Genomic DNA, 12087 nt, shown 5'->3' with positions numbered 1-12087 from the left:
AGTAACTGTAAGTCATAATGGCTCTTCCAGACTCTGTGAGACTTAGTGGGTCTTAAGACATTTACGACCCATGCATTTCTTAGAGTCACAGAATGGTTTGGGTTGGAAGGGACCTTAAAGATCATCTAGTTCCAACCTCCCTGCCAGGGGCAGGGCACTTTTCACTAGATCAGGTTGCTAAAAGCCCCATCCAGCCTGGCCTGGAATGCTTCCAGGGATGGGGCATCCACAGCTTCTCTGGGCAACCCATTCCACTGCCTCACCACTCTTACAGTGAAGAATTTTTTCCTAATATCTAATCTAAACCCTATCAGTTTGAAGGTATTTCTCCTTGTCTTACATGCCCTTGTAAGAAGTCCCTCTCCAGCTTGTCCCCAGTGTGCCCCTATTTGCTCTCCACAGCACTCTAGAGCCCCCCCTGTTTAGGCTTTGGCCATCTTACAGCCCCTCTGTTTTTCAGTGTGCCCCTCAGCTCTCTGTTAGTGGTTTACACGCAGATCTTCAGTCTACACTCTCAAACCTAAGCCCAAATCCTAACCTGTGTTTGAGCTGAATAATTATGGAATGAATTTCAGCTGTGAAGTGGTAATGACTGAATGACCATCAGGAAAAATTGTACTGCCTGAAAGTGCTACCAAAGCTCATCCCTGAAGGGTTTTTGTTATGGCTCATGTAAGTATATAGTTAGGAGATCTGACTCCTGGGTACACAGGGGTTCTTTTACATGCTGGCCCTTGTATCAACCACATAAACCTCTTAATTTGGTTTATAAATCCTAGGTTGTTGGGTTCTGTTTAATGAATTAATTGTGAGTTCTTTACAGGTTACCTTCTGCTTCCAGGAACTGGAGATATAAGAACATGAAATTATTCAAAGACTCAAAAAAAAAAAAAAAGTAACACTGCTAACTTCCTTCATAGAACGTATTTTCAAGTGTTAGTACATTCAGTTTACATCTACTGCAAAGCTGCTTTGTCCCACCAAGTTAGTATCTGAGAGAAAATTTTTAGGATAAATTATCATTTATATCATACCTTCCTCTATATTCAGTTTAGATTGAAATTAAAAGAGTATCCATGTTGCCCATCATGTCTTTACTGTCAATACTAATTTCTAGTCTCAAGTTCTGTTCAGGTTCCATGTTTTGCTATTGTAGCCCCCTTGGTCAATATCTGAATAGTTAAACTGGTTCAGAAATAGCCGCTCCATCTCTTGGCAGCATCTGATACAAACACTGCAGCAGTCAGCAGGCATGGAGTCGCACTGTGCTATTCACCCTTCCTGTTACTCCCGAAATCACCAAGGATAAGCTGTGTCTGTGACCTATTCCCCTCAAGGTCAGGTTTCACTCGGCTGCCCTGGCCATGTAGATGGCGACTGATGGTGCTCCAGGGACCAGTCATGGAGGAGATGCTGTGTGCGTGAGGGAGGTCTCACAAACCAGCTGGCCCATTGAGACTCGGAGGGCAGGGCAGAGTTGGGTTTGGATAGCATTTGCGCCATGGGCTGCAAACACAAGTACCTGGTCAATCTTAAAATGTTACTCCTATGTATATTTCATTTTTGGGGAAAGGAACAAGTTGGTTTTTTTCAGAAGTAGCTTGAAATTTTTGGTCCTGTAGGTGTTGAACGTAAGGGAGATTACAACTTAAGCCAACAAAAAGCAATTAGAAGTTGTTTTTTTTTTCACTTTGTTCCTTTCCTAACTTTATTCTGACCCTCCATATGGGGTCATTTACTTCTCACACCAGTTAGTAGCTCTTCCCATTTGGGGATTTGGTAGTTTTAGTGAAACATCTAAAGGAGAAGACCAAGCAAACTCTCTCCTTTTTTGGCTAAGAATGTTTGTTCTGCTAACATCTGAATATAAAAACAACCTAATACTTGGGGCAAAAGCAGGGGACATCCTCAGGGGATTTTTCAAAGAGTTTATCTGCTCCTAGATTTGTTTGAACTTTTCAGGGGAGGCTGTTTAAATCTCAAGAACAGTTTTTTGGTTTGCATCAGCATTTGGTTTTTTTGTTTTGTTTTGTTTTTTTTCTTTGTAGAATAATCTCAAGGTACAGTTTTTACCTAGAGGAATGGATGTATGAGACTAACTCAATAATGGGCTACTTTCTTTGCTCTGTGCTTTCTTTCTTTCTTTCTTGCATTAGTTTTTCTTCCTTCCTTCCTTCCTTCCTTCCTCCCTCCCTCCCTCCCTCCCTCTTTCCTTCCTTCCTTCCCTCCCTCCTTTCCTCCTTATTTCTTTCTCTTTCTTTTCTTTGTCTCTTTCCTTCTCTTTCTTTTTCTTTCTCACCTTCTTTTTTCTTTCTTTTTCATTCTCATTCTCTGTCCTTCTCACTTTCCTGTTCTCTCATATTAAAATTATAAAAAAAATTTACAGATCAACTTTTATTTTTTTTAGATGGCATGTGGTGGCACAGTTCTAAATTGAGATTTTTCCCTTGGATTTTAACATCCCCAAATAGATTTTCTACTCACTTTGTGTTTGTTTGTTTAAACTAAGTCTCTTGGTATTGTAGCAGCTCAGGACAACTTTCCATATACTGCCATTCAGTTCCCACAAGAGTTAACTCCCAGGCTTTCAGCTAGATGAGTTGGCCAGTTACTGAGTGATGCCATTTGAAGCTCAGCCTCAGATGATGAGCTTGGGACCCTTTATTTGGCATGCCTCAGACTTTTGGAGCAATGGGAGAACTGCACACTTCTTTTTGAGGGAGTCATGGTCACAGTCACTATTTGTTCTCCCTCTTACCAAAGGCAAATGGTTGGAGAAGGTAACCTTCAGCTTCTTCAAGGAAGTTCTTCAACAGCTTCAGGGAAATCTGAACAGATCATGGATGTATCCGGAAGGAGAGGGTTCTTTCCGTCCTTGTCTCTGAACGCTCTCATGTGGGAATGACCTTAGTAAGTCAAGAACTTTTTCCTTTTTGTTTTACTATCCAGAGGAAAACTCCTTTTATACAGTAATAGAAACCAAGAACTTTCTTGAGTATTTTCATACTTTGAGTCTTTTTTTCAGTCTTTTTTTGTTTTAGCATTTTCATTCTTTTTTTCCTTTCTTATTTGTTTTAACTCTTGAAAGAGATAGCTTCTCTTCTCCTTTTCTCCTGTGAAGCTTTACTATACTTCCAGCAGCACACTGTTTGAGCTCCTTCCCTCTGCAGTTTTTGCAGAACATTGGTTTTGGGAGGCTTTCCACTCATTCTAGTCACTGTATTTACTTCTTGTATTCACATTCATTTCTCTATCACATGCCCAGCTATGCTGTTTGTTTTCTTCAACTATCTGAGATGGTGGCACGGTCAACATACAGGTGGGATCACAATTAACAGTTTCGTGGAGGTTTAGATGCCAGCATGCCCTAAGGCTTCCCAGGTTGTTTACTGAATGCGCTTTCTTAGACTATGATATCTTCAGAAGCTGTTTTGAAACCAGGAAATGCAAGGCTTATGAGAGAAAATTTATGACTGGGGTGAATGGCTCTGTTTAAATAACCATTGCAAAAGGTGCCCCAGTAAGACTTCTTTACCTTGCATTTGATGTTCTTATATGGGTAAATTCTCATTATGGCATGTTAATGAACAAAGTTGCTTATATGAATAAACCAAGTCAGCTAGGCAAGCTTATTGTCAACAATTACTCCCTCTTAACATCAGTAAATCTGCAAGGGTCTTAAATGTGACTGTGTATCATCACAGAGGTAGCTGGGAAGTTAACAGGGAAAGGCACATGACATATTTTTATGAAAATCAGCTGAAGCCAATGCTACTAATTCTCCATTATGAGATAAAAGGAGACATAGAAAAGGAGAACGTATCCCATAATTCAGCAAAGCAACAGTTAAAACCATTATAGCAATGGGAGGGAAGATGAACAACTTGTAATGATGATGATGAACATGATGTGATTAACATCTCCTTATGATGGTTTGGATTTATAATGTTCATAAGACACCTGCAGTTGTGCTAAGTGTTCAGAGTGTGTAAACATGGTTAAATTACGTTATGTTGTGATGAATGACATTTTAAGTGGATAAAAAATTGCTCTCTCAACTTCCCTCCACCTCTGTACTTGGGGGGAATACAATGCTGAGTAACTACATACTATTTTGATTTACTTATTAAATCCCTTTCTGGAAAACTGATGTCGGTATCAATTTTTTTCTTTAAACAAAAAACCTATGAGCCAAATTCAGCTGAAATACATATGTTTAACTTAAAATTAGTGCCATTAGTCTCAATAGAGCTGAATAGACCTCTCTGGGAACAATCTAGGGCTGTAAGAAGAGCCACCAAAACTATTTGTGATGACTGTATCAAGAAACTTTGCAATGTGATTGAGACACTGCTTATCCAAGAGCTCTTTGAAAGAATCTCATATGCTGACCCCTATACAGAAGAAAGCTCAAGATTTCTGCTAGCATGATGGGCTTAGTGATCTTTAAGATTGCCAAAAGTAGTTCTAACTGGGTTTCAGCTAGCATCAGTATATCAAAACTGGTTTTCCTTTTGCCAAGGCCTTCAAGTAAGACCAGAAATTGAGGGTCCGCAAAACAGAAAGAAAAGGGGGAGGGGAGGAGCACACAATGCTCACAGTATATTTTTATACATATTTACAGAAGGAAGAGCTGTGCTATCCAAACTTGAGCTTTCCCCATGGATGAGTCAAACATAACGTTTCATCCCAGCGAAGGCACAGAGAACATCTCAATGCACAGAAACATTTCTACACAGGAAAGGGTCTGGGAGATATTGACCCCACTTTGGGTAATTATGATCATCTCCTTCCTGGGTTTTTGTGAAAATGGAATTGTCCTCTGGTGCCTCTGCTTCCAGATCAAAAGAAACCCATTCACTGCGTATATCACACACCTGTCCATTGCTGATATCTCCTTACTGCTTTGTACATTTATTCTGTCAATTGAGTACATTGCTGGTTTTGGATTTGCATATGGTTTTTACTATTATATCACCACCATACTATCTATCATCTTCCTTCTTGGCTATAATACTGGTCTCTATCTCCTGACAGCCATCAGTATTGAGAGGTGTCTGTCTATTGTTTACCCCATCTGGTACCGATGCCACCGGTCACAGCACCAATCGGCAATTGTGTGTGCAATCCTGTGGACTCTGTCTTTTCTGATGACAGTAGCCGAATATTTAACATGCAAAGATGATTCAACAAAGGAAAAATTCGACAACGGCAACCACTGCCAAGCACTGCTCATCTTCACGTGGATCCTGACTTTCATGATCTTCATTCCTCTAATGATTCTGTCCAGCCTGATCTTAGTTATCAGGATTCATCGTAACTCCCTGAGACCTCATTCGTCAAAGCTCTACATCATCATTGTGGCCACGGTCATTGTCTTCCTCATCTTTGCCATGCCTATGAGGCTGTTGTATCTTCTGAATTATCACCACTGGTCATCTTTGCTCAGCCAGCAGAACCACGTCACTGTCGTTCTCTCCACCGTTAACAGTAGCATCAACCCCCTTGTTTACTTCTTTGTAGGAAGCAGTAAGAAGAAGAGGTTCAAGGAAAGCCTCAAAGTGGTTCTTAGTAGAGCGCTCACTGATGGGTTGCGGCCGAGAAGCCAGGAAGTTGGCATGAGTTTGGATATAGCTGAAACAATTTTCTAAAGCTTAGGGGCAAAACTCTAGGGGCAAATAATTGGACTTGGAAGGTCTAATAAACCACTGCAAAACTAAAAGTATTTTTCTTCCATAGAATGTAAAAAGCAGTAGTGAAATGGTATTGTTATCTTTGGTGGTTGAGCAATGGAAAAATATGGACTAGAATAAAGATAACTTTTATTTGTATTTTTTTAATTATTCAAACACATGCTACATCCTGATGTGACTATGTCAGTCAAAGATACCACAGTGGAAAACAGACAGGCCAACAGAGAATATAAAAAAAGGACACAGAAATATGTTATAAATAGTGTGACATTTATACAAGCACCAAGCAGCCATAAATGCTATTGAAGTCATCAGGGCCTGTGTGTATTTGCATTTTTAAAAGTCAAATCCACTAAACACAGGATTCACGTTACATACTGGGATTTGGTTTCAACTGTTTCCAGCTTGTTGAAGTGCGCAAAAGAGCTGCTCCCTCGGGGAAACAGAAGAAGAAATCCACATATGAGAATAAGTCCCCATACATAGCCAAGCACATACAGTGTAGCTTTGGTCTAGCAAGAAATCAAAGTATATATTAAATAGTCTAATTCATCTGCCTTTAAGGGGCTACTTCAGAGTCTGTTTTCAAAGTATATGTTGCACAATTTCCAGTGACATCAACATGTCTCTGGGTCCTTGGATAATTTGGTACCTGACACACAGGAGTTTCTGCCAATATAGGGATGTTGTCAACTCACAGACGGATTTTGCCCTAATTATGAGGGGTGGGGTTGGCTTATCCCCAAAATGTCAGTGTTCCTGTAGGTTTAGTTATTCAAGGAGTCTGTAAGAAAATCATTTGCTGTCCCAGACACTTACTTAGTATTTATCTGTTCTCTGGAGAATATATATTCCCCATGTGTCCCTCTGTTTTATAACAATCGGTTTTGGATAAACAGAAAAAAGAAAGGTGTGCCTCACACAGTGAGTGACTGGACACAATGAGTGACTGGGGCTACACCCCAGGCGCACTGTTCCAGCTGCCTGTCTCCTTCTGCTGTATGCCAGGGTGCTGGGGTTGGTATTTTGTGGAATTTAATTCCCAGAGCCACTTGCCCAACTATAGCCAAGCTGCAGAGTGTAGAGGAAGACAACAGCAAAGAGGGGATGGGGCCAGGTCAGCTTTAGCACACAAAACATGGGAGGTCTGGGCAGTCAGAGTGCTGTGGCACTTTCAAAGAGACATATGTTTGCTTCTGGCCCCTGTGGAGCTCCAAATTCATCAGGAGCTGAGACCTCCCATCACAAGCAAAAGCAGCATCTTCAGCTTCCCGCCAAGTTTCCATTGGCACACTTAATAGCTAACTGGGGAAAGAAAAATACAACCTACCCCTCCTTTGTTGAAAGATTGCCAGTCCTGGAATAAGGAAGATGGTAGGGTAAGACCGAGGATTGGATGGGAATTCATGCAGAGAAGAGATCTCAGAAGGATAAATGTTCTTTCTGTGCATGTGCCCCTTTCTCCTTACATTAAAGTGTTTCAATATGCCATTGCAGAAAAGACTCGGGAGAAGGAAGAGGTTACCCTTATGTCTTCCTGAGTCTCTTACTCCATTAAGACCTTTATCTATGACATCCCCTCCACTTGTCCCAGTTTTTGTCCTTGAAACTCTAGTGCCAGGCTTGTCACCTCTATTGATTCAGGTAGTAGGTAAGTGCACTCTGCTACTCTCTTAGGGCAGAGATCTGCTGTACTGCTGGAATGTCACATCAGCTGAGCAGCTCCCCATTGCTGATGGTGAGTGCAGGATAGGGCAAATAGGTCTGTGGACATGTTGGGAGGGACAGGGGGGAAAGAGTGATGTCCACATGCACATAATATGGGTGTGCATGCACCTGCTGGGAGCTGGGGGACTGCTGGGAAATTCGTCAACACTGATAAATGCCATAAACTTGAATACTAGGATAGATCTAGCCCCCCTATCCCCCCAAAAACCCAGACCCTTCTCTAAAGCCATTCCCTACCCTTACCTCAAGACTCCTTGCAATAATCACATGGAGAACCAGAGAGAGTGGCAACATTGCTGGAAGCATGTTTAAGACATGCTTCCACTGTAACCACACATGTAACTCAGTTCTCTCAAGAGTGCTTCAGGTGAGATAAGGCATATTATTTACAGTATGTAAACATACACAGATTACTATGGTAGGTTTGGGTTAAGTATCACTGTGCATGCAGCCAGGCACTAGAGCTGAAGATGCAATAATATGCAGCAGGGCTGCTTATGAGCTGAACAGGTGCTCTAGGACTTATGGCTTCTTACCCCTTTTCACCTGTGCCTGGCCATGACCTCAAATTTTGGCAAACTGTCCATAGATCTGTTCACAGAGCAGACAAAATTAACACTCAGCATGAGATGAACATCCAGAAGGATGAATAAGAATGAATATTTAACAGTTGAAAAATTATTAATGCTTCCCAGTCCACAGATAAAAATAACTTATGGGTGTTCTTTCTTCTTCATCCCAGCACCTGATGACTGTTCTCTGTGCAGACAGGCAAGGGGAACTAATAAGCATATGATTACATGATTTAAAAAGGAAAAAAAAAGGCAAGATGGGGAAAATGTGACAATTTGTTGCACAACAAGGATGTGATTCTCCACCAGCTTGCATTTTGAAAAATTATTTGCATCTGTGGAAGAGGTTGAAATAACATTGTGCAGATCAGATAGTGTAAACACACTGTAGTGGTGCAGAACAGAAAAGACTGTCTTGAGGGTAAAGTACTAGCCGTGGAGTTTAGAAATGTGGGTTCTATTTTAATGCAGTATTGGCATCTAATTTTTCTGTTCCTCTCTTTCCTGACTATAAAATGAGGGTATATTATTTTGCTCCCAGTGTAGTGCCTCCACATTTACACTATAGATGCTTCAGAACAGCAGCTATCTCTTGTTATCTCTTGTAATGTCCAGGTCAATAAGGTGCAGTCAAGACATGGAATTATTCAGGGAAGTCATGCTGGATATAGCACTTACTTTGTTAAAAGTCCCTTTACCAGACTTCTGTTCTACTTGATACTAATGAGTGTTGTGGAATATAAAAGTATGGCTAGAAATACAGGAGGAAGTCACTTCCCTAGGCACAGAAGAGTTTTTGCTGTTGCCCTGGATGAAGAGGATGATACGGAGCAGTTTGCTGTGCAGGTTCAGGCCCAAAATGATGTGATGAGTTTATGCAGCAGCTTTCCTCTATAACTCACAGAGATGAGGAAGAAGATATTGCCCAGTTTACTTCTAGCCTGGAGCACACCCTGGGAAACCCTCTAAGGGAAATTGAAATGCTTCTCAGTTGCACTGGTTGCTGCTGTAGAAAAAAACTCCCTCGCACCCTTTCCTAGCATGAGCACAATCTACAAGTGCACAACATTCCCTGGTAAAATGCCTCAGGTCACTTTGTGGGGGGAGGATAAGAGCAACAGTTCAATTGCAGGGTTCTCCAAAAAAATCCTAGATAGAACGCCCACAAAGTCCAGGAGCCCGTGATGTCTGGCTCTTTATGTGCACCGGCACTCCTTCTCAAGTTCTCCCACTCTGCCAGTCTCAGGGGGAGCGTAATCCACAGAATGGGTTTTGTAAGCAGAGAGAAGCAAGTATTTTTATGTATAGTCTACAAATAGACGTAAAACTTTTAAGAGCTACGTGCAGAAGATGAAGTGAACACCTTGGTCTCACCGTTCTATCTCAGAACAAAAAGACATTTGATTAAATGCATTGGAGGAGGGTGCTCTATGCTCTATGTCATCTTTGGTCTATCTGGATTTAATTTTTGACTCAAAGAGTGACATATGTGTTTCAGATATAACTTTTTTTTAATATTATTTATAGGAAAAAAGTTCTCTTTGTTTCAAGTGAAGTATTTCAAATGAATACATACTCTAAGCTCAGTGAAGATACTCAATTACATACTACAGCAAATTGTAATTATTTTGTGAAAATAAATACATACAACCAGTAATTTTTGTTTTGGTTTATACTGATTTTTTTCCTCCCTGGGCTTGGCCTGGAATGGACCTGCCTGTAGCCAGAGGACAGGCTGAGCCTGTCAGACCAGTGTCTCAGCAATAAACATCTCTATTTCTAACCTTGGCATGGCTGAGGTCCTCTGTAAATATAGCTCTATTCACTACTTATATTTTTAATTATCTGTTCTCTTTTGTTCTTTGATCTGCTAGCATATACATCATTTCAGTACAACACTGGCCTCTGTTTCTTAGCAGCATTCAGTGTTGAGAAACTTTTATCTGTACTTTTCCCCACAGGATTTCATGTTGCCTCCCAAAGCACCATTCAGCTACTGCGCATGCCATTCTGTGGCTTCTCCCTTGTTTAATCCCTATAGCAGAAGACTTTAGGCCTACAGCACAGCTATTTTAAGTCCTTGGGCAGTCACAGTAAAATATCCATCTCTCAACTTTCTATCCATCCTGAGTTTCCTACTGTGTACTCCACTCATACTTCCCTTCAGTTTGATCTTTGGCATAAGGCTTGTGAAATTCTGCAGAGACTGGATGCCTCCTACCCTGTCTTCTCAGAGTCACTGCAGCCATTATGTTCTTCTCTTGGCCATGCTCATGAGATCATGTACCTCCTGTAGCATTAGGGTAACAAAACACTGCCAAAAGGATTGAACAAGCTTTCACCATCATCAAACACGGTGTCAGTCTCCTCATTATTGCTTTGTGTGGAGTTGCAAGAAACATAAGACACAGAAAATTCCTCCAACCACTTTTATGAAGCCTTCAAAGATGAATTACTGCTAGCTTGTCAGAAAGCTCCAACACTTTTTTCAGAGACCGTGCTCTGAGGCTCAAGCACACATTAGAACATTGTGAAGGTTAAAAGCTAAGACAAATAATATACAGAGAAAAAATTTTTTTTCTTGTTTGGCACAAACCTTCTATCCTATTTTGGATGAGAACATGCATGGTATTTCTAATATTACTTTTTTTCAGCTGCTAAGGAAACAACTGAAAATTTCAGTATTTACTACTAGTAATTTTTCCTTCACAGTGTTTATTCACTTCAGTAAGGGTGAACTGCAAGATTTTCTTTCCCATTAAAAGATCTATCATGTCTTTAAATGTCATGTCAGTACATGAGAAAATGCCAGAAAACCTTTCAAAACAATGGTTATTCCATGTTAATCTGATGAATATTTCTTAACACATTCACTATAATATTTATGCATATTCTGTTCATTTAACTCTGATTCTGACTGAAAAAAAGGCAAGGAAAATCTGGATTACTTGCATTGACTCAGGTGAAGATATTACAGATTTAAAACAGTGCAGTTCGGAGATCTTCTTGTCTTGTGATCTACATGTCATATTATTATGATCTAATGTGAATCTCTAATTGAACCATTTATGCAATACTGTTATTTGGTATTTATCCTCTAATGGCTTAACTGGGCCTTCATATATACACTGATACTTATATTTCTCTACCCTATCTCCTTCAGCAACTTGTGAATATAAAACAAACAGGGCAATGCCGTGTCTATTATTAAAAAACCAGTTTGTTACTTTTCTTCTAAATGAGTTAATATGTAACCTTGTTTCTTGCACTTCTACTTCAGATATCTTGAAATGTTTTACAGACAAATGTAATGGAAATAAAATGTGTATTTAAAAGACATTTAATGTTGGCCTAAACGTATTTATGAACGTGGCTATGCAAACAAATTATATGCATGGACAGAATATATCAATAAATTCTAACAAGGCAGAGTGATAGAAGAATCACCTGAATAAAAGTAAACCACATATTTTAGTCCTCAATAAATAGCATATTATGCAAGAAATGTCTTGCTTAGCTTCTTTTCCCCTGAGAGGACTATGAAGAAAATGTAGGTTGAGCCTTGATGCTTTAAACAAAACCAATGTGATTATTTCTCTGCTGTGTATGAAGTTTATTAATGTGTGATGCTGAAGATGGCATTTTGATTTTAGTGTCCTTCAGCTACATGGGAAGGAAGTCACACTACATAAAGCCAGGAAAAATGAAGCAAACCAGAAATTTATCAGCAAAGCAAAACAAGGAATTAATTCACTGCTTCCCATGGGCAGGCAGGTGTTCAGCCATCCCCAGGAAAGTAGGGCTCCATCATGCATAACAGTGACTTGGGAAGACAAACGCTGTCACTTTGAACATCCTCCCCCTTCCTCCTTCTTCCCCCAGCTCTATATGCATGGTGCCATGTGGTCTGGGATATCCTTTGGGTCAGTTGGGGTCAGCTGTCCTGGCTGAGTCCCCTCCCGACTCCTCGTGCACCCCCAGCCCACTCACTGGGTGGACTGGGGTGAGAAGCAGAAAAGGCCTTGATGCCATGTGAGCACTGCTCAAAAATAACGAAACCATCTCTGTATTATCAACATCATTTACAGCACAGA

At 40.5% G+C, this 12087-nt stretch overlaps 1 protein-coding gene across 1 annotated transcript; it reads left to right on the top strand.

Moving 5' to 3' along the window:
* The first annotated feature begins 4630 nt into the window (after positions 1-4630).
* Positions 4631-5666, top strand: MAS1 (MAS1 proto-oncogene, G protein-coupled receptor). Its single transcript, XM_064651276.1, has one exon. The coding sequence runs from the start codon at positions 4662-4664 to the stop codon at positions 5649-5651; it is 990 nt and encodes a 329-aa protein (XP_064507346.1). The 5' UTR covers positions 4631-4661; the 3' UTR covers positions 5652-5666.
* The last annotated feature ends 6421 nt before the right edge of the window (positions 5667-12087 follow it).

The sequence above is a fragment of the Pseudopipra pipra genome, chromosome 3 (assembly GCF_036250125.1).
Source record: "Pseudopipra pipra isolate bDixPip1 chromosome 3, bDixPip1.hap1, whole genome shotgun sequence".
Lineage (NCBI taxonomy): Eukaryota > Metazoa > Chordata > Aves > Passeriformes > Pipridae > Pseudopipra > Pseudopipra pipra.
This window is presented reverse-complemented; position numbering and strand designations above follow the sequence as displayed.